General features: G+C 40.6%; 1 protein-coding gene across 1 annotated transcript in view; it reads right to left on the bottom strand.

The window, feature by feature from the left end:
- pappa2 (pappalysin 2) overlaps positions 1-24,592 on the bottom strand; it is an 88,398-nt gene extending 63,806 nt beyond the window's left edge. Inside the window, exons 1-4 of the mRNA XM_078264957.1 lie at positions 23,587-24,592; positions 16,833-17,065; positions 15,214-15,441; positions 14,420-15,018 (exon numbers count right to left, since the gene is read on the bottom strand). Of these exons, the coding sequence (XP_078121083.1) occupies positions 14,420-15,018; positions 15,214-15,441; positions 16,833-17,065; positions 23,587-24,574 (2,048 nt within the window). The 5' untranslated portion in view covers positions 24,575-24,592. The remainder of the gene's footprint in view (positions 1-14,419; positions 15,019-15,213; positions 15,442-16,832; positions 17,066-23,586) is intronic.
- Between the last annotated feature and the right edge of the window lie 1,216 nt (positions 24,593-25,808).

Here is a 25,808-nt window from a genome sequence, read left to right as displayed (position 1 = left end):
GACAGCCCCTCAGACGGATGGCAGCACGGAACACACCGAACAGACTTGAGTCACTGACCTCACCAGACTGTCCAACGGCCAATTATCGGCTCTGTGTGTCTGGGCCTTTACAGTCATTCCCTGACTGCAATGATGGTGCAGAGACAAGGAGTCTGTAGTACCAGAAGACCTGGAAACATTGACCAATCAGAGCAGACTGGGCTTTTTAGGGAGGCGGGGCTTAAAAAGATAAATAAAACGGAGCGTAAAAACCCAGAATATATTGTACGATCCCGAAAATTGGCCATAATATAGGACCTTTAAGTTCTAGTGTACATTTACACAGGTGTAGTAGATATAACAGTTAATACAGAATATCATTTTTTTATGCAAACAATGTAGCCTATGCCATAACCATGCATGAAAGTAAAAAACAAAAAGTAAATCCAAAATTATGCGTGTCCCTTTTCAATCGTGGTTATTATGCTCCACGGTGCACACTGCAAAAGTAAAACCTTGTAGCAATCTACTGTTTTGAGCTAAACAGGAGCTCTTTTCCTTCATTACTTTGCAAAAAAAGATGGTGGCCCAATTGGAAAGTGAGAACTTTATGAATATGTGGTTACTGTTACTGTTCTGAAAATAAACCTGGCCATATACCGTAACCTACACCATATATGTATCTACAGACAGAAGCAAAATGAGCTACATACAGTATTTAAACATAGTGTAACATTATGCTAAAGTGTTCTGCGTTCTTATTACTAAAACAGATAAGTGAAATAACTAGCAAATTTCCCAAAACATAGCATAAGAAATGCATCAACATTTTTGAAAATACACCTGCTGACTACCAGAAGTCGAGAGAGTTTGAGAGCTTTTCAGGACGTATTTAGCCTAGCTTAGCACTGGTAGTGGGGAAAACTGCTAGCATAACGTATGAGAGAAAATTTGCTTTTAAACAGCTCCAAAACTGTACCTTGTTAACTAGCAAGCTAGCCACCAAACATCCACAAGTCACAGCTGTTTTTTTCTTCAGAGTTAGGAAAGTTTGCTAAGCTATACCAACTTGCTGCGTGCCGTAACATAGTTAGCTATTGACAGTCAGTAGGTCTACGCAAGAGGCCCAGAATACGACTTAAACCCTGCAGCTCCCTAAACCTGATGGGGGTCTTTCTTTACCATGCCTACAATTATATTTTTGGGCTGCGCAACTAAAGCCCATGGTCGCCTGGATCTAGGGCTAGGCGATATGGAGAAAATCAAATATCCCGATATTTTTGACCGAAACACCTCAATGTCGATATTGCAACAATATTGCAAGGTTGACAATTGGTGCTTTCACAAAATATCTTCCACATTTAGATTTTAGATAAATAACCATCATAATGTGGATATAATGACTAAGTGATAAAGGCAAATAATAGAACAGCTAGAACAGTCTGGTAAATTCAGAAAATGACACCACTTTACTGTAATGCAGCCTTTGAAACCAGGAAAAGACTTACCATGTAACGATATTACAATTATTCAAAATCTAAGACGATATCTAGTCTTGTATCACAATATCGATATAATATTGAAATATTGCCCAGCCCTACCTGGATCATTAATGATATCCCAACCAGGTGGTTAAATATATAAATATCACAATTTGAGTATACACTTCAACAGATATCTTTCTCCAACATATCACTGAAATCATGTAGGATAAATATGTGGACAAAAAACACGGCCCGAATCTGGAGAGAAATACAGAAAACATATAAACTACCAAGCTCCATATCCTCTTTATCTACAATAAAATTCACTCCTAATTTTATGCCACTACGATTGGATGGAGGCTTCAAACACTGGGCTAGATATGGACTTATTTATATCCACCAGCTAGTTCAGTCAAATAACGTAAAGTCCTTTTCCCAGATTGCAGAGGAGTTTGGGATTCCAAACACGGATTTCTTCAGGTTCCTTCAAATCCGACAGTTCCTTAATAAGCAGGAGGAGTTTGAGAAAATACGCTCACCATCTGCGGTAGAGCAGTATCTCATCAGGGTTCAATTAGGTGAAAGTGAGAGGAAAATTATTCTTGTCTTTATAACTGCCTCCAGAATATGGAAGCTCACAATACTTTGTATATCAAAGCAAAATGGGAGGCAGAGTTTAGGCAAGATATTTCCTTGGAATCCTGGGTTAACATCTGTTCCGAGGCGCACAGAGTAACTTCCTCCAATAGCTGGAGAGAATTCAAATGGAAAATGGTAGCAAGATACTTTAGAACGCCGCACATAACACGAAAGTATAGTTCTTCAACAACAAGTTGCTGCTGGAGGAACTGTGGAGAAACCGACTCAAACTTCGTCCACACCTTTTGGTCTTGTGGGAAACTTAAGAAATATTGGGATGATATCTATTCGGCACTGGCCAATATTTTTAACATAGAAGTCAATAGGGACCCGTTGGTTGCTTTGTTGGGAGCCACCCCTCATGGTTTTGATCAAAGGAATGATATATACCTTCTGCAAATCCTTCTTGCTGCAGCCATTAAGGGTATCAATGTAAATTGGCTTAAGCCCACTGTACCAACATTTCAGTGGTGGAACGAGCGGGTGTGGGAGCTTTACTGAATGGAAGAAATAACTCACAATCTGAGGCTCCAGAGGGACACATTTTTGAAGAGATGGACCCCTGTTGTGCTTAAAATGTTTTGAAGAGGAGAGCATCCACCCCCCACCCCCTTTTTCTTTAATTAATTCTTTTTTTTTTAAACTTCATTTATTTTTTATGTTTATGTTTTCACTTTATTTCATTCTATTTATTTACTTATTTATTTCTAAATTTTGGTCTGATCAGATACCTATTTATGTTACTATGTATTTCTAAGCTGACTGTTTACGATAAATAAAAAATAAGTTAAAAAAATAAGTTCTAAAAAGCCTTTTAAAATGTCAATGACGTCATACACATATACGGCCAGAGATACTGCTTTACGGCAAGCTCTGAGTCGCTTCCTTTGTTCTCTCGAAGCATTGACAACACAGCTGACAGGTTAGGCTCTCCCTGTTAATACACGTGCTAGAAAGAGGTTTGCTAATGTTTTAAAGACCACGCCGAAATATTCACTCTGACATTCTGGTTCTGCTGTGGATGCCGTCAAGCGGGATCTCCAATCGTAATCAGTCCTTCACTGACCAATCAGCATTCATTAGCAGAATGCTAGCGTGTTATGGGCAACAACGACTCAACCTGTACAAAATCGAAAGGACATAAGTACTCGTTCGTTCAACTTTCGACCTATAATCCATGTTGAACTTGCAGAAACTACAATCAAATCTGAGATTTCTCAACGACAATCAGGCGAAAGAGACAAATGTAGCCGTCTAGCTCCATAGAGTCCCATTCATTTAGCACTGGACCGCGATCACCCCCAGTGGAACTCTGGAGGAACTGCAACCAAATTCGGTACAATGGGGCTGAATAGGGAGTGGAACGGCTTTCCGTAGACGGGCTTTGGTCCTACACAGCCATTGCCCTCTCACACAGTGTGTTTTCACTTATGTAGCCTGATTAGACCTCAGGACACTTTAGGCATGTTAGACTGTGATTGATTAGCATCTCCTGTTCGTTTTGTTGCTCCTGTTACAGATGGTTTTAAGTATGTTGCGTTGTGTAATTTAAATGACTACAGGTTTAAGTTAACCATTAAATACAGTAGGCTACAGTATATACAGGGCTGCAATGTGAAAATATTACAGCTTTTGAGTTAGGCTGGCTAACTTGCAGGGGAAAACATGCAAGCTGTTATGGTAAAATAAGCTAAAAATGACTACCACATGCAAATAGGTTTCATCTTCACACATATATCACAGAATGAAAATAAACAAGTGTACTTTCCAAAATATTCCTTATATATTCCTTATATATTCCCATAATTTCTGCTCAAGTTAATGCAATTTAGTCCTGTGAGAGTGAATTTGGTAATATATATTCTCTGTGAGCATCTCTTTAGCAGAAGGCAGTTTGCTTCAATCCATCAACATCTTTTTTTGCCCGGTATGTAGCCTTCTAATCATAATTGTTTGAATTGGTCAGGGTACTTCAAACCACCACCCCCCACCTCTTTCTCTCTCTGACTGTGATGAATTACCCTGGAGGCACTTTGATGTGTGAAGCCGACTTTGTTTTCCCTGGCTGATTTGATGTCACATGTCATTTGCTTTCATAGCTGGAAATATTTTGCACCCATCACCATTAGGCCTTACTGGGTCTGAGAGCCTTGCAATGGGGTCTCACTAGCTGCCCAATGGACTGTTGCCTGAATGCTTGAATGTGGATGCCAGTTAAGGCTTTTAGCTGAGCCTACTATGCTTTCTGCTTGATTAAAAAAAAGTAATCTGGTTGTCAGTATATGGGACATATTGTATATGCTTTATGTACAGGGTAGCAACAGTGCCAAGTCATCTAGTGGTGCATCATCTACAAAAATACATTTTGTGAAATGTATGAATCATACATAATTTTATTTGTGAAGTCTTGTTTTCTTTCATCTCACACAGGCAAATCTTTGGATGTAAGTGTTTTTCGATGATTATAACATAATGGATTATCGTACCATGTTGTATGTCTCAAGCAGGGAGGTTTTATGTAATTGATCAAGTTCAGCTGTGGGGCTAACTTTGTTAAAATTACTAAACCATTCTTTACCTCAGTCACTGTTAGTGTATTTGGATGATTTGTTTTATGTTGGTTTCTTAAATAGAAGGTAAGGGTTATGCTTTTGATCAAGCTTAGCTGTAGGGCTGAAAAAAAGCTTCTTTCTAAAGCTTAGAAAGTGCTCATTTATTAAAATATAATTTATATAATTCCTCATTAAAAATACTTCAGCTTTGGCTAAGTGCTGCTTACATTGTTCCTACAGCCTGAAGGATAGACAGGTGAGCTTGTGACTGTAAAATCTCAGCTTTCAGCTGGGAAAAATATAGATGAATTAAATAAGAAGCAGTAATCCCCATTCTCACATACACTACTCACAATCTACCATTAAGTAAGGCACTTCGCCTCTAAATTGGTCCAAAGGTGTTACTCAGCATCCAAGAGTCCTTCTTGTGTGTAATCCTCCCCCTGATGCAATCCGTCCCAGAGGGCATGTGTTATACTGTAAATAATAATGTTTTCTCAGGCACTTTGCCTGACTAAATAAGGTTTGAGATTTAAAATGCTTCAGGGAAGGCTCTCACTACATAACTCAAGCTCAGTACTGCCAAGGCTGCATGCAGTATCCATCACCCACGGCTGTACTATTACAAGTGACAGAAAGTTGACCACTAAAAAGTTGACTCTTCAACTTCTGAGACTCAGAGGATGCCTTAATGGAAGTCTAAGGCCCAACCTGGTAAAAAAAATGGCTCTACTTGGCTAAAAGTGAAAACCATGGTTATAAATTAACAAAATTACCATTTGTGGGCAAGTCAAACACTGCATGAATCAACAGCAGTCAGCATTAGCAATGTCACCATGTAAAACTGTAGATGTGTGTCCACTTTAAATATTATTGTTGATAAGTCAGTTACTTTGAACCATCCGGAATCAGGAGACAGACTCTAAAAATATCACATGAACAGCAGTTCAAAATTTTAATATATTATATACTTTACTGTGCACTTCACTTGTGTTTGTGTAATGTTACAGGCTGAAATAAAGTAAATGCAAAGTGTCTAAATCCAAACAGCTTCTAGGGGCTTAATACATTCTGTGCTATAAGAAGATGCCTGCAGTCACATGTAGTACATTGAAAGTCACTTATGACAGAGGCAGAGTAGGGTGGAACATTCCTTCGCCATCCTAGGAAATGCAAATTTGCATCCTGGATGCTATCAGCGTTAACGTTAGCGTCTATGTCCTGCTTTGTTTACACCCTAGCAACCCATATAGCCATCAAATGCACATTTAAGACCCTTCAATGGAGTTCCCTTTAGGCTGGAAAGATTATTAAGTCAGCTGGAGCTTCTTTAACTAACTATGGAACTATCGTTAGCTTAATAAGGGACCGTTCGGTATTTATGGAATGGACCACCGGAGGAAAATAGGGGAGGGTCATGTCTTTTTATTCTTTGTTGAGGGGAGCTTCATCCAATTTTTTTTGTCTACGGGGAAGGGTCACCCAACTTTTGTATTCATGAGTAGAGCAACATTTCAAAGTGGCTTGTTTGGTGCATATTTATCCATGTAGCTCCATGTAGCTCTCTCAGTTTCGGCCCCTATCGCTAGCAGATGGATCCCTCCCTGTTTAGTCAGCCAGACCTGTAGCTTTAGAGACCGTGGGATTACCCAAACTGAATAAATCCCGCTCGCACATATAAACACAAAACTGCTTTGCTAGCTCAATCATGTTGTAACTAAGACATCTGCTGAAAAAATAATTTCATTCATTAGCATGATTGCTGTACTGTTAAGTTCAAAAACAGCCAAAACACCGTACGAAAACATAGCTGACCAGACGCAAGCTTTTATTTTAAAAAGCCGAAACTCTGGCTGCAGACAGCACTAGCTGGCAGCCGGGAAGACATGAGACGGGAGGTATATCCTTTCGGTCCCGGTGATTATTTGTGATTATTTGTGAAAATGTGCAAATGATAGCCTTTTCAAGGCATTTGAGGAGTAAAGGAGTGGTAAAATGCAAGCTCCCATATTGACGCTCGTCTGAGAAATGGAGTTTTGGATAATATTCCTCTTCGGCAAGCTTACCTATGCTAAAATATACAATGACTGAGGAAGCCTAGTAACGAGTCCATAGCAACCCGTGTTGAATTACCCGGTGTGCTTTGCTGAATGGTCTCAATGTTTTATTGTTTTATTTCATGTGAATACTAGTTTACTAGATGAGTAACTTAGTATTTGAAGTAATGCAGTAATGCAGGAAGTGTGCATTTAGTTTCCATGCTTTTTCCACAACAAAGTTAGTGAGTAAATCTACTGAAATGGCCCCCACACCATAACAGAGGAGTGTGATGCGTCAGATGAGGATGCAGAGGTTTAGTCACGTAAGTCATGACTGCAGAAAACCAATTGGATTCCGTACAGCTTTGTCTAAGCGTAAACCAGTACAATAAATTGTTGGAGAGAGTCATCCCTTTTCTCTTAGTCATTTCGGTGAGTCATCCAAAAGGTAATGCTGGTGAAGGGAGGGTCAGGTCTATTTTGAATGAAGATCCCAAAACTACTCTGGTGGCCCCTTAATTAAATAATGAATAGTCCCTAAGCAAGCTACAGCTGATAAAATCTGCTAGCGAAGCTGATTTTGACTACCTTTTCTCAAAAATCAAGAACCCATTGTTCCAGAATTTAATGGTAAATATGCCACCAGTATGCTTCTAAACTGCATAAGTGTGATGCAATAACAGAAAGCTTGCCACGTTTTCCAACAGTAACTAAGGGAGGTGGGGCTTAGCAAATGGTCAGTTACAGTATATTGACTTGCATGACCTTGCATGTGGCAAACGCTCACTAGCATAGAAAGCATAAGGCAGGCAACATCCATGGATCAATTGTATGTATGTTGAGAATCAACAATCTCATTCAGATGCGTCCACTGTTCTGGGAAACACTGCAGTTATGTTTTTATTAGTGAATAAAACATGGCCGCAATAAAACTTGAGATTCACGTGCATGTAAAGCATCAAACAAGGTTGGAACGGGATTGTCCTTTCAAGGGTGTTGCCTGGAGCCCTTTGCACACAAGTGTACTGTTCAGGATTTACTAACCAAAAGCAAATCCTGGATTATTAGCATAAATGAACGTGATGTCCCCCGCCACCCCATTACTCCCTCTCCACCATTGCCTCTCTCTCTCTCTCTCTCTCTCTCTCTCTCTCTCCCTCTCTCTGTCCATCTTTCCCATTCCTGTTCCCTTTTCTTTATTGTAATGCCAGAATCTGCAGTGTACCTGGCCATCGCTCTAGAACTGGCTCTCAACAACAAATTTGTGTCGTGACAGTATTTGGCCCTAAAAACCTCTGGCCCTGTACCGGCCAGCAGCAGCTGCACACATGTAGGGTCCCACAATCTGAATACCTGGCCAAGAGCTCAGAGAAAAGAGGAAGGGGGGATATCAAAAACCCAGATCCCAAAAAATGGTTAAGTGCTCGACAAATGCCAGCGAAATGTCATCCTCACATTAATTGTCTCTCAGCCTGAGAAAGTTTTGAGTTGGGATCCAGGGACACAAACACACACACACACACACACACACACACACACACACACACACACACACACACACACAAACATGCATGCAGGCATGTCAAAGCACTGGCATACACAAGCATTTTCAACAAGCTGGGGTCAGGACCTTTCCAGAAGACCTAGCCCAGTTTTACTACACTCTGGTCTCCTATGTATTGGCTGTTCATGTTGTTTTTAGTGGGAGGTAAGGAGCTTATAGACAGGAACTCTGGCAACATTCACGGCAGGAGTTACATCACTGCGTAGAAGTACACACATCCTGTGACTTTTGAGTTTTGCTTTCAAAATCTGAAAAGCAGAGGCCTTATTTATGGAAGTCTCTCATGCAAAAACATTCTGCACAAAACCGGATCAAATGATTTATTAAAGCATGCTCACATCAACACATTACATTGATCTCTCCAATTCCCTATCATATATAAAACTAAAACTGATTCTAGTTATTATCCAAAACTAAGTGTGGTGGATATATTTTCATTTGTTCTTTGGAATATTCTTTGCAATAACCATCAAATTAAATCTAGAATAAATCACTGAGCATTTTGATTAATTGAGGCCAATGGACCAGACCCGTTTGTGCAAAACAACAGAGCAGAGTGCTGTCTGCTGTCCAACCTTTTTCATTAGCGTCCATCTCCTCTCTGCAGGGTAGAGAGCCCTGACTGAGCAGAGGGAACATCTGACCATAACAACTACCAAAGCAAAAAAATGTTCTGTCTGTCTCGCTTAGTCTATCCCACCAAGGACAACATAAATCAACATTTACTTATGACACACTTCAAACGTCCTGCATATGGCCAAGCAATGAGAACACACACATGCAAGCCAACTTTGTTTTTTTTTTTACTTTTACCTAACTTTAACCTGTGTCTTCCAGGGAGAGTCAACCAAGCACCAGGTTCTTTTCCAGCAACAGCCTGTTTAGCATTCACACAGCTGCTCAAATTCACACCTGGAAGCTGCACAGTACAACCACAGTCTTCTACTGCTAGCCATTTGGAGCTGTTCAGTTCAACTTGTCTTCTTCTGTTGGACATTTAAACAGTCAGATGTTAAGTGCCTTGCTCAAGTGCACCTTGTGTTTTGGGTAAGGAAAGTGAAGGAGCTATCAGCTCCAGGTTTGTTCAAGTATTTAAGCTGTTGATCTTTTGGTCAAAAGCATGCTTTGCTTTGCTCAAAACCTCAAAACCTTGCTCTCACACTCAAATAGTCACTGCTCGCGCTTGGATTTGCGCTGCTTGTGCTCAAACTTTCTGCTTGGACTCAGATGTGTTGTTGCTTGGACAGATTTCCTGCTCTCAGCTTTCTGCGCGCTTGCAAATCTTCTCCTCTCTGATTTCTCCTGCGCTCTCTGACTTTTTTTGTGTTATAACCGTATCAAAATTCCCCAACCAATAGAATGCCAGCTGTAGTGTTGACCAATGAAATGATCCCTGCCCCGTTGAGGGTGCGTTCGCTTTACGTTTAACGTCTGTTGCGGGCGGCTGCTCTGTAACAGAGTTTATTTACCACCGCTGCGCCGTCCATTGCTTTATTATTAGTATATGTTAACAATGTGCACAGAATGGTCGACGCACTTTCACCTGCACCCTTTATTAGTATATGTTAACAATAACTGCACCAATCAGGAAACTGGAGAAAGCTTTGAAGTGGGACACATCAAGTTACGTCCACAACTACGAGGGTGAGTAACATAAATTAAGCACGCAGCATATGGCGCTAGCACATAGCCTAGCTTGATGTACATAAATAATTAGATTTTCTTTATAGAGTTTAGCTAGATCGAACAACATATGACGGACAGTATGTGTATATGTGATGACCCCACTTTGTATTTTTTCCTCGTTTGGTTAACCATGTTCCTGGGGATTTGGCTAATTTCATGTTAGAGCCAATAGTAAAACCTAAACTGTAATATAACTGAAATGCTTACTCACCCTTGTAGTTGTGGACGTAACTTGATGTGTCCCACTTCAAATCTTTCTCCAGTTTCCTGATTGGTGCAGTTATTGTTAACATATACTAATAATAAAGCAATGGACGGCGGTGGTAAATAAACTCCGTTACAGAGCGGCCGCCCACAACAGACGTTCAACGTAAAGCAAACGCACCCTCAACGGGACAGGGATCATTTCATTGGTCATTGGAGTGTGAGGAGAAGGGCCAAAGCTGAGAGCAGGAAATCTGTCCAAGCAACAACATATCTGAGTCTAAGCAGAAAGTTTGAGCACAAGCAGAGCAAATCCAAGCGTGAGCAGTGGCTATTTGAGTGTGAGAGCAAGGTTTTGAGGGAAATTATTACAAAATCTGAACGACATATAGTGAGAAATGTTCTCAAATTGAAATAATGCGCTCTTGAATAAAGATAGGAATATAACTCCATAACTGGGGCCCTGCACCTTTCTTTCGTCTTTTTCTCCAGGAGAAAATAAACAAAACGATAGAGTGCTGCCAGAAAGAATCCTAAAACCCGGAAATGAGTTAGCATTTTTGCACTTCCAGTTCCCTCGTTTCGTAGTCAATGTGTTTTTAATGCTTTATTGTTGGATGCCTGAAATAAGTTCTGTGGTTAACACAAGCTTAAGAGATTTTCACGTTATGTTCTACGACTTAAATATGTCAGTAAATACCCCACTTGTGAATGTTGACGCTTTTACGTGTCTTTACAAAACGTGGTTGCTAACAAGTGGCTAAATGAGACTACAGACTACAGTTTGTCAAAAATCATCACGCCAAACATCTAAAATCAGTTGGAAGCTAGTGGTGGTGATGTTAAATTCATGCGACCGTAGTGTAGTTCGTTAACAGCCTAACGTTAGCTTTTTACTCCTGCCGATTGTATTTACGCTTCGAAAATTATAAAAGTGGTGTTCATTTGTGAAGATTATCTTGCTGAACAAAACACATAGTAGTAAGTATTATAATTGTGTTTGCCACAAAGCTTATTTTCTGTGATCCAAAAGCAAATCCCATTGGCTTTTTGTCGAGGGAACCAGGGCGATACTAAAAGAGTCATTCCTACAGCACTCTATGTAGCATTTATTTTGTACAACCATACTACTTAATGGAGAAAAGGTTGCTGATGGGACTGAGACATCATTTTTACAACAGCTAGGCTACCCAAAGGCTTCTGGAAATGTAGTTAAATCAGTAGCATCATTACTCCCCAATACCACAAACAAGATAGCAAACTGTATTCCTACTTGTTTGTATCACATAACCCAACAGTCAGTTATATATAGTTTATATTTGAAACTGTGACTTAGACATGGTAGTTAGTACCAGTTCCTGATTGGTCAGAACGGAAATATCAATAAGCTTCTGCTGTTATGTGATCTGATCATTTATTCATTTGATAGTAGACATTATCCACCTCTTAGATAAACTGTTTACTAGCCACCTGCCAATAGTAATGCATGAGCATATATTACGTTTTATATTTCCTTTATTCATAGTCCAGCAACTATAAGCCATCATGGTCAATCATTTCCAAAATAATATGATGAAAAACTTTTAGAAAAACTGTCTCAGCTATGTACGTTTTTGTGCTTGTTGGCACTGTGTTGTTTACTTTCTTTTGTTTGCTAATAATTAACATGATTTGAAACTAAAAAAGGAGGAGTTAGTCAAGCTGTCATTTTGAATCACCAGTTGTATTTGCTACCTAAATTATGAAAAACTGGAATTATTTATACCAATTGTGGAATAGTGCACCAAGTCAACTTAATGTTCTACATTATTTCACTCCTTTATACCAAATGTGTTTTATAATGATACATATACAAAATGGCCTTTATAAATAAGTCTGAAATCATACAGATACAGTAAATTATTATATACACCAATTAAGTATTTAAGAGATATGAAGACAGGAAACTTTGTATCTTTGCTTTAGTTGCGAGGTTGGGATTTGGATTATAGCACAAGGAATTGTAATAACAAATCCTGTAAATTGGTAAAGAGAGGTTAATTTGACTAACGTATAAATGGAAAAAATAACTATTCTACTGGTTTAAACAGCATTAATACATCCTTGTGTTAAGCTGTCACACTCCAGACATCAATTGCTAAATCGTTTTAAAAAAAAATAGCTCCAGTTCTCATGTGCTGTTGCCCAGTGGCCCAGTGTAAAGAGTGTGGTTACAATTTGGATTAAGGATGGGGTCTTTAAGAACCTGGGCCGACGACTTCATGGCGAGACTTTATGCAAGCTATTTGGAACTCTGCATGAGCCTGTCTGTCAGACCAAATGGAAGGCAGCGGGCTGTCGCTTGAATTGTTTAGTAATAATAAGTGTGTACTTTGGCCTATTCACCCACCATCTCCACTTCACAGAGCTCTCTCTCTAAAACTACTGGGTAAAGTGAGAGTACCAATTTGTACATGAAGCATGTTGAGCTGTTCATTGCACATCCCTGCTGAAGCACAATTCAGTGTGCTAAGGCAGATATTCACCTCGGGGGGTCTTAGAGACTTCTTGCCTCTGGAAAAACATGTTGTCCTCACTGGTTTAAATATTTATCCCCCTGATGCTTTCTACACTGTGTCTCTCTTTTACATTTTCCTCCTGTCTTAATATAAATTGATATACAATATATCGATGAAATGCTCACTATACTGCATATTCAATTAAGTGTTTGTGACCAGCAACAACCTCCTCCTGAAAAAGATTTACTTAAAATGCTCTAAATACTGTAATGGCGCATTTCCACTGCATGGTAGAGCACGACTCGACTTAACTCGCTTGCAACCGTTCTTTTTTTCATTAGCAAAAGCTGTGGATATTACCTTGTACATGGTACTTTTTTTTTGGATCACCTGGATCAAGGTTTTAAACGATCTGAGCCAATACTAGAAGGTGGAGCTAAGACACTGCAGAGCACTGATTAGTCAGAGAGAATCCCCACTTGGGTGACGTGGGACATCCTGCACAAACCACCATTTTTAAATAGCCAAACTACGATCAATACCTTGAGTCCCTTTTTTTCTTTTCCATTCTTGAACAAATGATAATTGCTATTTTAATTCCACCTTTGACACTGAAATTCTATAGAATAATAACTATAATTTTGATTACCATAAATACTCAAAAAGAGGCTCAGTCCCTTATTTACCTCAAGCGCAAAGAGAACTAGGCCTTTATTCCTAATTTCCCTTGCCCTCCTATAAATGCAAACTCAAAATGTATCTTGTTCTTTTCAGTATAATGTAAACTCCACAGCATTATTCTATGAGTACAAAAAAAATCATAACGTCACACCCTCTGTTGCTGGGTTTCTCTTCTCCAACATAAATATTGTTTTAAAGCTGTAGTGCGTAGTTTCTGCCGCCCCCATGAGGAATTCTAAGTATTGACAACAACACTGTCGGCGCGTCCACACAATACAAGCCTACGTGATTGCGCATGCGCCCCCACTCCTCCCCCATGCAGTCGCTAGTACCCACCATGATAGCCACGGAGGACACGGAGGATTAAAAAAACATGATGGACTCTTCAGAAGAGGTAATTATCTTCACTCGAGTTTCTGCGTGCGAAAGTCACCAGACGACACAATCTTCTGAATATAGCCATACTGAGAAATACAGAGAGAGTTGTGTGGAGCTGATAGTCTTAATTAGCTTTGTAGCAACTCATTTGGCAATGGCTTGAATGTAACTGACGTTCATTCATATGAAAAAGTTACGCACTAAAGCTTTAATTCACAATTTAATTAAATTCAGTAACATCCATTTTGTAATGCGCAGCTAAGCTGAGCATTGTTACTGAATCTCAACACGTCCTACAGAAATGTGTCACATTTAAAGTCTTCCAGAGCTTCAATAGATATAATCCCTTAATGTTCTCGGTAGTGATGGGCAAATGAAGCTTCATGAAGCTTTGTGAACCATTTTCCTTATTTTCTGAGCCCACTAGATGGCGCTCTCTATTTAATAAAACGTTTAAGAAAGCACACCATTCCTTGAGCCTTTTTCTGTAAACCAAGACCGCCATCTAGTGGGCTTTAAAAATAAAGAATATTGTTTACGAAGCTTCATGAAGCTTCATTTCACTACTAATCATCTTTGAATGTGAAAAATCTGTAGGAAGAGTTCAGAAATCGAAATCGAAAAGAAACTACATGTTAGAGCACTTGGAAATAATTAGAGTATTCCTGTTAAACAGAGAAACTCTGAAAAGCAGAACATCTGTCTATAACCTCACCTGTCAGGAGACTCAGGATCGAAGCAGGTCTTGAGGACGTCGGTGACCTCCGGGTCACAGCAGTCTCCATCATCATAATCATAGTGTATACTGTTGCACTCCATGTTACAAACTCCATCCTGTCTCTTCCAATTGTAGCAGGGCCCTAATCTAAGGCAGTCCCCTCCATCGTGGCCTGTCCTTGGGTGGTCGCACTCAGGGTCACATCGGCGGTTTCCAATCTTCCCAATTCGACAGTTGCTGAGGATAAACCGCTGTCGGAAGCTGGAGTTTCTGACAGGGTACACGCTAAGATCTAGGGTGATGTTGTAAGGGCTAAAGGCCTCAGTTAGGGCACGGTGCTGGAGCTGGATCTGGGCTTGCGACACGGTGGGGTTTCCGCCATCGTCATTGGAGAGGTTGACGATCCGATAGCGAACTCGCTTGGTGGAACGGAGCTGCCAGTTGTTGTTGTAGCCGAAGATGATGTCGGTGTTGTCGCAGGGTGTCAAGCCACATGGTGGTGGCAAGAACGAGGAGACCAGTTCTTGTTCGGGGACAGGACTGGTGATGATGGTTGGATGGAGGCCAACTTTGTATGGAGTCCAAAGCTGTTCCACCTCAAAGTTAGAAGCAAAATTTATATTTCAATTCATTTTAATACTACATCCAAACCAATTTCAATATAAAACGATGAAATGATTAACACTGATAAGTAATGCTTTATAATTTCCCTTATATGATGATGGTTAAATAAACAAATGTCTGCAAAGACTGAACAACTTAAAGTGTAGAAATTAAATATAGTCGGTTACATTAGTGAAGTCAGCCCACATCGCCAAAAGTGGCTCGCGTTTGTCACTTTGAAATGGCTGCTTCAGCAGGTCCTCATGAGAGCGGGCATAGCCCCACAAGACCAAACCCCCAATATGGCCCCTGAAGCTGTGTCCCTGATCTGATTGGTTACTGCCAAGGAAGAGGGTTCTGCACATCTTCATGAAGGGACTGTAGAGATTCCCTGACTGAAGACTGCTCTCTCCCACCTGAGAGAAAAAAAGCAGAGGAGAAACCACAGCCAAGAAGAGAGAAGGAGCAGAAACAAATGTATCATAATAATGATTGATGGTGTAATCCAAAGACTCACTCTGTCCTACTACCTTTGTCTGCAATCTCTATAAACAGATATGTGCATTTTAATGCAAAATCTGTAGGCAATGGGACAAGATGTGTTCTGGTTTCCGTTTGTAGTGTGAGTAGAATTGACTAATGAGGTTTGAGCGTTCAAGCTTTGGTTCTCAACTCCATCTCCATTCTCGCAGAATAGGAAGTCTTGGCCTGGAAATGTGCTGGCTATAGCCTGGCTCCGCCCTCCTACATACTTACACTCAATTTTCATTTCCCTTCAGTACTACATCTGGGTTCGCGGTATAGTCTTTTGTTTTCTCCAGCCAAATTTTTGGTGGTCCAATCAGCGAACAGAGGGAGTGGCTGAGAACGATGACGATGGCCATGCGCTAGAGTTGTAGTTCCTTAATGGCGGCGGAGAAAAATGCGAGCGAAGCCATTCAGTCCGTTGTGGCAACACTGCTGAATATTCAGAAGTTAAAGCCAGAGCAAGAACAATCTTTGCTGAGTTTTGTTGGTGGCCTTGATGTTGTGGCCCTCCTTCCCACGGGGTTCGGGAAAAGTTTGATTTTCTAGCTCGCTCCGTTAGTGGTGAAGAAGTTGGCTAAGGCTAACGCTAGCGATGCTAATGCTAAATATAAGCCTTGTCGATCTCCCCTCTTGTTGCACATGCGCATGACATACGTCACGACCAAACGTTAGCGATTGGTTATGGCAGATCCAGAGTGGCTCAATGGAGAGTGTCCAGACTCTCTGTACAAATGAAATGTACGAGAGTCTGGTATGACCAGGCTATGCTTGCTACACCTGAACCCCCAAAATATTGTCCGTTGCTCCCAGAGGCTAAACCATTGTCGGATCGATAGCCGATGTGTTCTGAGATTGCCATTGTCTGCAACTGGCATGAATAAAAAAATATGAGCAGTATCATTTAAGCATTAAAGTTCATTCTTGAACTTGGAAATAGTTTTACAAAACAATCCTAACTCAAGGTCCACTTACTAGTTTTTCCTAAGCTTTTAGCCATATCTTGTCAGCCATGTCTTCATAAGTGGGAGTTTGCTCAGTTGTCATGAAGATGGATCTGTTGAGCTCAGTAGCTGTCGTGATTACATTCATGGCACTTTTAGACTAAGCATGAAAGACCATTTTTGACCTTGGAAATAGATGGTCAGAGTCAGAGAAAGCTAGTAAGTGGATCTTGAGTTGGGATTACTTTGTCAAAGTAGTAAGTTATCATTGTATTTCAGTGGTCAACGAGTTAAAAGTGAAGTGGTAAATGACCAAACTCACACACCAAACCACACACCTTAGCGCCATCAACATACAGGGTCATGTTGTGGCCGTTGTAAGTGGCCATCAGGTGAGTCCAGGCATTGGCATGGTACCGCTGGTGGCTATAGACAGTGGTAGATTTTACGGCTCGGTCTGTGCGAAGGGTGAAGTAGAACCGTGCGTCTTTGGCGCCAGCAGGTTTCACAGTGCGGATGCCTAACGACCAGCCCTTCTCACTCAATGAATGGGAACAGTTGTCAAATACACCTACAGCAAAGGGGGAATGGGGAAAAGTAAAAATGTTATTATTTTGAAAGAATATCGGTGCACAAAACATGCAAATATTATCTTGCAGAGTCAAAGAAGAGCAAATTTACAAATTGTCATCACCCTCAGGAAAATTAATAAATAAACACACAAACAAACCAGCAAGATTGCAGTCCTTGGGATACAGGACAATGGGGAAAGAGAGGTACACCTCTGAGAAGATGAGACACACAGATAGAATATAGAATAGACAGAGCCAGAGACAGTGGGAGAAAACAGAGAGGGGAAGGAGGACAGAGGTATTTCACTCAGCCAAGGCAAGGCCCTGATGTTTCCATCTGCTGTTGCAACAGACACACACAGATCCACATGTGCTCCCCAGATGTGTAACACTGGGACGGCAAGGGGTCAGGGAACCCCTTCACCCTACTCAACAGTGTATGTGCATGTGTATATGTTTACATGCATATGTGTGTGTGTGTGTGTGTGTGTGTGTGTGTGTGTGTGTGTGTGTGTGTGTGTGTGTGTGTGTGTGAGTGTGTAAGGAGGGGCAACTGTAGCAAAATATCCCTAAGGAGATGGGCTAGTTTCATGGTTAAGCATTTAATTCAGTTAAAGAAAGCCGCAGTTAGGAGGCTAAAAAGTAGCTTTGCCAAGTGAATTAGATGATACTGTATTACCAAATGTAATTACACAAATTCACTAGAATCAATCTATGTGTATCCACAGTACCACATGCAATGCTTAAGATACACATTGCACCTAATCATGAATAAATCCATAAGTCATCCTTTGGAGGCAAAAAGTCAACATCGACTTACATTGCATTGCCAAATCTGTCTCACAATCTCATTTTCTGCTCTAGGTACATTAGTTAATGGCACACAACAGGAGGAGGGCGTTGTCTCAGTCAAACAAAATCGAGCTAAAATCTTCTGTGTTTCATGCAACAGTAGATGGTTATGGTGAAAAGGTACTGCCAAAAAAGTGACAACATTGTGGTTGCAAAAGAAAATTACAAGGTTTTTATGGGAAATGTGGTCTTTATGTTGTGAGACATTTGCACTACCACAAATATTAGTTCAAGGCTACCATTCATCTCCACTGGGGTCAGACTTTTTTACCATGATTATAATATTGAATTCAATTATGTACTAATGTTTAAAAGCTGAATTTATTGAAGCTTCATGAAGCTTTGTGAACTATTTGCTAAGCCACGAGACGGCGCTCTTAGTTTACAGAAAAAGGCTCAAGGAATAGCAATTCAGTGTGCTGTCAACCCTTTGTTGAACAGAGAGTGCCATCTAGTGGGCTCAGAAAATAAAGTAAATGGTTCATGAATCTTCATTTTTCCACCACTACCGAAAATCAACCCAGTCTCACAGCAGTTCGTGAAATGGTCACGTTATTTAATCTATTGATTCGTGTACACGAACACGTTAATGTTGTTTATTTCGTAGTGGTCACCACGTATTTTAAACTAATGTATTTCAATGGGAAGCATCTTTCGTGATCACAGCACGACTACGGTAGTGAGTAGTACAAAATGCCGAAAATCCGCGCGGGGAGGTTGGTTGGGGTGGTGGATGGGTCAAACAACACAGGAGACCGGGGATCGTGTCCCACGTGTAACGTTAACTTTCCCTGTTGTTCTTTCCCGTTGTTCTTTTCCTAAACTAAACCGTCCTGTTGTTGTCCCACGTTCCCCAGAGACAGCGGATCGTGTCCCAGCGTGTGATGTGTCCTTTCCCTGTTCTTCTTTTCCTAAACCCAACCTCCGTATAGATGCTTCCCATTACGTGCTGACCACCATGAAATAAACGAGATTAACGTGTCCGTGTACACGAATCAATAGATTAAAAATGTTCACGAACTGCCGTGAGACCGTGTTGCAAAAACACAATATTGACATAACATCTCCTTCTAAAGTTGTCTAGTTACACAGTCAGCAGACATGCAGCAACATTAGCATTCACTTGGCGTCATGTTTCTGGCAACAAGTCAAATATTCACTCTCCTTTTAACTCTGTTTCAGTTTCCACCAACTCCTGAGGGCAATATGCTCTTTAGCTGCTAAATGCTTCACTATGTTCGCTAGCTAGTCGCTAACTTTGTTGTCTGCTGTTTGGTACTGGGCAGGTAGCTGAGTATCAGTACAGTATCAGAGCTTCTTTGGTGAAAAGAATGATTGCTGCAGCTGAAAACAAGGTTTATAACAGCATAGTTCTGGGCCAGAAAACCAAAATAATGAGCTGAAAGACGCTAAAACATTGTAGAGCTGAGAGGAACTGGAGAGTTGGCGGATTATTCTCTGTTCGTCAGGGTCCCCTTTTTTATTACACATCGTCATTTAAACCATTGTTCATAGAAAAGTATTGATAAGTGCAACTTTAAAAATTCTACATGTAGAAGTGTAGGCTGTTATATGTAATTGAAATCCCATAACTATCACCAAATCTGGATAAATAAGCAATCTTTTTTGTGATTGACCATGTCATACACTTCTCTTTTGACATAGACAGCATTTTTATCAAACTCAAAGCTAAAGATATTTGACAAGGCCTTGTTTTTAAACACATAAAATGCATTTGAATTCTCAGAGAAGAAAAGTATAAGGTGGTCTATCACCACTGGGGACTCTTTTATTAAACTTTTTTAACATGCCATCTTAAGCTTGTACATTTTTGCACTTTGTGTAATTCGCTAGAACCTTACACTATAACAAATATAATATACATTATAATATATTAGCCAATACTAGTCATTATTATCAGCCAATACTTTCAGTTGACATTTGTGTATTGCCATAAATGTTGGACAAAATGCAGTAAAATAATTCCAATACATTCCACAACAATGCAGCACCTAAGGAAATGTAGAATCAGCGTAATTATTACATTGTTTGTCGAGCAACGTACTAGATTCTGGAACACATACATTACAATAAAGGATGCAATGAACAAACAAATAGTTTATAAGATCATCACTGACCATTAGAAGTCAAACCAATGTCAATGTCATGTCTAGCAGAAACAATAGGAGTTTGCTTTTCACTGTATTTGTCAAATTCCTTCAGGACAGTACAAAGAGAAAGGCCCATGCCACAAAATGCCGCCCTCACATAAGGAAGCAATGAGGGGAAAAAAAGTTGAGTAATGGCGTCGGATCTTTGATCAGAGTAAATGTGAGCGGACGTAACAGTTTGTGGTCTCCCTCACTATCTGGATAGCTTTGGTGCTGCACCATAGCGCTTTTATCCTCTTCAATTTGTTTGATGTATGTGTCGTTCTGTCAAATGTAACATTCTTGAAGTTGGAAAAAACAGTGGTGTTCATCCTTATGTGAAGAGCCTGACTAAATGAAAGTTTCATAGGATAAATGTGTCTGCAGTCGCTGTTCAGAATCGATGGAAACCCACAGGCAAGCTAACTGTGAGGAGAGACTGAATGAAACACAGCCTGGGAATTTTCACGGTTATGTAACCACGTATTTATTGAGAAGTCTGTGTCCAGACTAGAAATACAATTTAAATTGTTGTGACAAAAAAACAAAACAATGTTATTGTCCTCAGATACCTCACTATAGATTATTGTGGAAGTTATTAGCTTAGCACTTCTAATACAGGATCACCTGTATTTATCACCTGGCTCTTTGTTTAATGGCCATTCGATGCACTTTACAATGCAGCGTTTTTGTATACAATTAAACAAAGAAGAAGAAAAAAAATTATTACTGTGGCCAATGTAATAAACCAACAACAATTGAAAACATATTTATTCAGCATTGCCTTTAACTGTCACCCTTCCTTTGTTTTATTTTCATCTTTTACATGTTTTATTGTTCTTATGCCTCCCTTTGTTTTATTTCTATCTTTCACATATTCTATTGTTCTTAGCAGACCCGTTTTTGCTATTTGCTGCCTCTGTTCTGTGCTATTCATTTAATTGGTTTTATCACAAAGTATTTGCTCTTGTTTTAATTTGCTTGTTTTTATGGATTCTCTTGTTTCTTCCTCTATTGTAAAGCACATTGAGCTACACCCCCTGTATGAAAGGTGCTATATAAATAAAGTTATTTTTAATAAACAATTATCATCATCACCATGTTCACCATTATCATCATAATAAACATATTCATCATCACTACAGTATGGTTATCCTATAACATCATCATAATTACATAATGCCAGTATTATTACCCCATTTTAGTCATCATAATTATTAGCGTTGTCAGCAGTAGTGTAACTAGGACCTAAAAATTGCTAAGGTCAAGAGGTTAAACTGAGGTAGGGTGAAGAGCATGCTTTGTGGTTGTTTGTTGTAATTTGACATTTTGAGTGCACATACATATTTGGTTGTAAATAATAGTCTAATATATTAATAATAACACACAGAAAAATAATATATATTTCTTATGCTGACACATTTCAGCAAGCGAGCCTTAATCAGAGCACCAGTGGTATCTTCCTCCTTTTATAGAGAATAAGCTATCATCCAGGTGTGCGGGGGAGCTACTAACTTATGTAACCACAGTGAACTGTTTTTGGAGTTTATAAGTGCATATCCCAGTGCACACGCTGTCACTTTAGCAGAGCATCCAATTCAATCAGGCATATAGTCCGCCATGGACAATGCTGGATTTTTGAGGGCGATAGCGATATTTGGGGGTTTTAAAAATAACAATATGTCGGCCAATAATAATGTACAATCTTGATACTGATCTCTTAGATTTTTTGTTGTTGTTGCTGTTTTTATTGTGACCAGGGTACATACTGAGCGGGACATTTTACAGTACTGCTGTTAAAAAATAAACTTGTCAGTTCTCTCTGGTACAAACTATGTAATGGTGATACTGCTTCTAAATAAACTCAAACCTTCTTTGGCACTTCTGTACTACAATTACTTATCGGCCAACACATACATCGTATTAATTAGATATTATTATATCTGCAATGAGCTAATATCAGCCAATATATTGACCTGGCCTGGTCTAGCTCTACTCGCAAGCACACTAATCATTGTCTGACTGACAATTATCAATGTCCTTAGTATATCCATGACAATTTTCCAGAGCCCAACATGATATCTTAAAATGTCTTGTTTTGTCCACCCTACACTCAAAAACCCAAACACATTTTTTAAAACATTTGAAAGAATTTATAATCATCAACAAACCCAATCCTCACAGGAAAAACTGAAACCAGAGACATTTTGGCAATTTTGCAAAATGAATGACTTAAATGATTAATTGATTAACAAAATTGGTGATTCATTTTCTGTCAATAAACTAAGCGATTACTCATCCAATTGTTTCAGCACTCATAATGTCATCATGTAATCCTGATCACTGGGATTTCTGCCATCACTGTCACCATGTCTGCAGTAGAAACCAAACCCTGGTTAAACTCTGATTGACCTTTGTCATGAAAAGCAGCCTTCATTTTTTTTCTTAGAAACCATTTAACACAAACTTCACACAATACAAGAGATTGCTGTTACAAGGGAAAACCCAAATGCTATTAGGGTTACTTGATATAGTATATCTGTCACAAGCAATTTGCAATGGCATACAGCATCATAATTCTTGGTTTTCTGGCCCGGAACATTGCTGTTTTGGGTTCACTCTCACGGGTCTCATCAACATTGTTTCCAGCTGCTGCTATCATTCTTTTCAGCAAAGAAGCTCTAAAACTGTACCTGATACTCCGCTACCTGCCTAGCACCAAGGCAAGCAGAAAAAGGTTGGAGACTGATCAGCCATAAAGCAATTAAAGAGACTAACTGACGCTGAAAGGCAAACATGTCAACCAAGGAGTACGATATACATATCTTGAAACCCACTGAAAGAACCATCAGGCAGAGGGTCAGATCAAGAGCTTGAGACCAGTAAGCTCTCAGACAGTATGATGGAGAAAAAATAATGAATTAATGTATTCCCCTATTACTGTCATGGGACATCTATCCCTAACTCAGTGTGTGGCCATGAGACTGTGCTCAACTTTTGTGAGATGCCAAAGATGAGTATTCCCTATACACAGTGGTGGTGGAAGAAGTATTCAGATCCTTTACTTAAGTAAAAGTACTAATACCACACTGTGAAAATGCTCCACTACAAGTAAAAGTTCTGTATTCAAAACCTTACTTACCTTACTTACTAAGTAAAAGGATGTAAGTATTATCAGCAAAATGTACTTAAAGGAATGACAAGTAAAAGCAGCCTCTCATTGTGCAATGAAATGTTCGCTGTCAGTGTTTAACTATTATATATGATGTGTTATATGAGGTTAATACTACTGCGGCATTAATGTGTACGTCGCATTTTACGGCTGTAGATGTTCATGGTTGTGTTCTGCTCAGAAAAACACCTAAACACCTCCAGAAACATTTAAATTTAAAATCACTATATCTGGAGATACATGGTTTTCACTGGACAAAAAGCCTATACGAAATGTAATCTGAAAAGTAACTAAAGCTGTCATCTATGATGTGCCTATGATGCAGATATGGTCAGTTTTCACCCACCTGCTATGACTGCAGGGTTGCTCTGCCCTCCCTCAGGCTTCACCCACAGCTCCAGGCTGAACTTGGCCCTCGGCAGCTCCACCCCTGCAGCCGGCTTCACCTTCAGCTGCTCCCGACGCCCGCTGAAGTAAAGGGCGGTCATCCAGGAAGGGGGCACCCTTGGCACGGGATTCCCCCAGGAAGAGGAGCTCCCGACGGGCAGGTTTGCGGGCGTATCCGCCTCCTCCATCTCCCCGGAGTAGTCCTCGGTACTGTCCTCCGGGGTCCCGGTCGAGAATTGCTGGTCTCCATCTTCCTGCCGCAGCCTGTAGAGAACCTGGAGGCCCCTGGAATCTGTTGAGCTATCGGGGAAAACTTTCTCCCAACTGGAGTTGCCGTCTGCCTCGTAAGATGACGTGCCACCGAGGCTGCGGGTGAACCTGGAGCGGGAGCCGCCTGGGGACTGCGCGTGATCCGAGGAGGAGACGGTCTGCCCGGCGTCTCTAAGCAAAGACATTCCGGGCTGTTGTGTGGTGTTTTCACTGACATAATTAGGCTCTTTCTTGTTATTTGTTGAGCGTTTTCCAAAGAACCGTCCGGGCAACGTAACATATCCGTTCCCCGCTCCTACCGCCACATCCTCTGCTTCGCCCCAGCCTCGCTCATTTTCCTCCACCGGAGCGACCCGGTGAACCCCGGTGTCAAACTTGCACCCTCCTGCACAAACCGCAGGAGCGCTCTTAACAGTGTACAGCTCTCTCCGGCTCGTGTGCGTCCTCGGACGAGCCGCTGGAGGGCGGTGTTGGGAAGGGGAGAGGGAGCGGGGTTGCCGCTGGGACCTCCAGACGCCGGAGACGGTGCAGGGTTCACCTGCTAGCCTGGAGAGCTCATTGTCTGCCCGCCGGGCCATGGCGCGTTTGTACCGGCTGAGTGCATCGGAGCGAACCGGGCTGAGCAGCCACGTGTTAGTGATGACGAGAAAGATAGCCAGTATTCTGACTAACAACATTGTCTCAGACTAGGGAAGTTGTGTTAAAGCTAAAAGGGGGGAAAAGGTATAGGCTATAGCTTTTAAAAGTATGTCTCTGGTTTCCAGGTCAGCAGCAAGAGGTCTCACACCAGACTGTGGTTGTTATATGTGTGCACATTTAACTAGCAATAAAGACACGTCTGTTAAGGCTGCCGGTTTTGTAATGAAAATTAATTCATTGTGGTACACAAATTAGGAGAGTAATTAAATATAAACTGTCAGTGCATTCCAAAAGGATCAAACTAATAAAGAGGAAGTCGCATTCAAAATGTCTCACATGGAATTATTGCATTTTGAGGTTAGGCTATAATGTTTAGTATTTATTTGAATAAAGTAGAAGTTTGACATCATCAGACCTTCAGCTAAGTTAATCTAAATCCTTTCTTGGCGCCGATGCGGCTCTCCACACTTCTGCACTTTGCGTGGACTTTTAGAGGCGAAGCTTTGCCTCCTTTCCATTCGTGGCCGTCTTCAAAATGTCTGTAGCCTTTGTCACTTAGTTTTTGTTCACAGGTAGAAATAAAAAGTCCAACTATTTCAGTCTGCGTTTCAGTAAACCTATAAGGTAAAGAAAATATCTTTTAAACGTCGCCAGGCTGATTTCATTTTTTTTTTTTTTTTTTACTGAGGACAGATTTTAATTGCATGAATAATTCAGGTGAAATCAGATAATTTCACTCCGTACTGACTTTGCACAAAGCCTCTCATTTATTTTTACCTGACCACTGCGGCATCATTTAGTGCGTCCTGTTCCAAAATATGGCTGCAAGGTGAATCAGAGTATAAAAAAAAGAAAAAAGAAAAAGTCTCTCCAGAGGCAAACTGAAGTGCAGTGCAAAGTGTCAGCCCTATAATAGCTACCCTACTTGTTGAGCAGAAGCCTTCCTATAATTTCTGAGAAAGGAAAAATATCCGTCCATTAAATCATGGTTCGGCGTCTGCGCGTCAGCTTCTGTTGGTTTTGTTGTGCTTCTGTGTGCGCTTCAGAGAGTGACTTGCTGCTCCTCTGCACCGGTCCATGCAGTTGTAGTAATATCCTCCTCCATTCACTCCTCCATCTCTCTCTCTCTCTCTCTCTCTCTCTCTCTCTCTCTCTCTCTCTCTCTCTCTCTCTCTCTCTCTCTCTCTCTGGAGTCCAACGGTTTTTTTTTTTACCTGCCCGCCCTGACATCACCGGTAGGGGAAGTGTGGTGGAGGCGGGGGGCGTCCCTCC

This window comes from Sander vitreus, chromosome 12 (assembly GCF_031162955.1).
Source record: "Sander vitreus isolate 19-12246 chromosome 12, sanVit1, whole genome shotgun sequence".
NCBI classification, from domain to species: Eukaryota; Metazoa; Chordata; class Actinopteri; order Perciformes; family Percidae; genus Sander; species Sander vitreus.
Note: the sequence above shows the minus strand (reverse complement) of the source record. Positions and strands in the feature narration are given on the sequence as shown.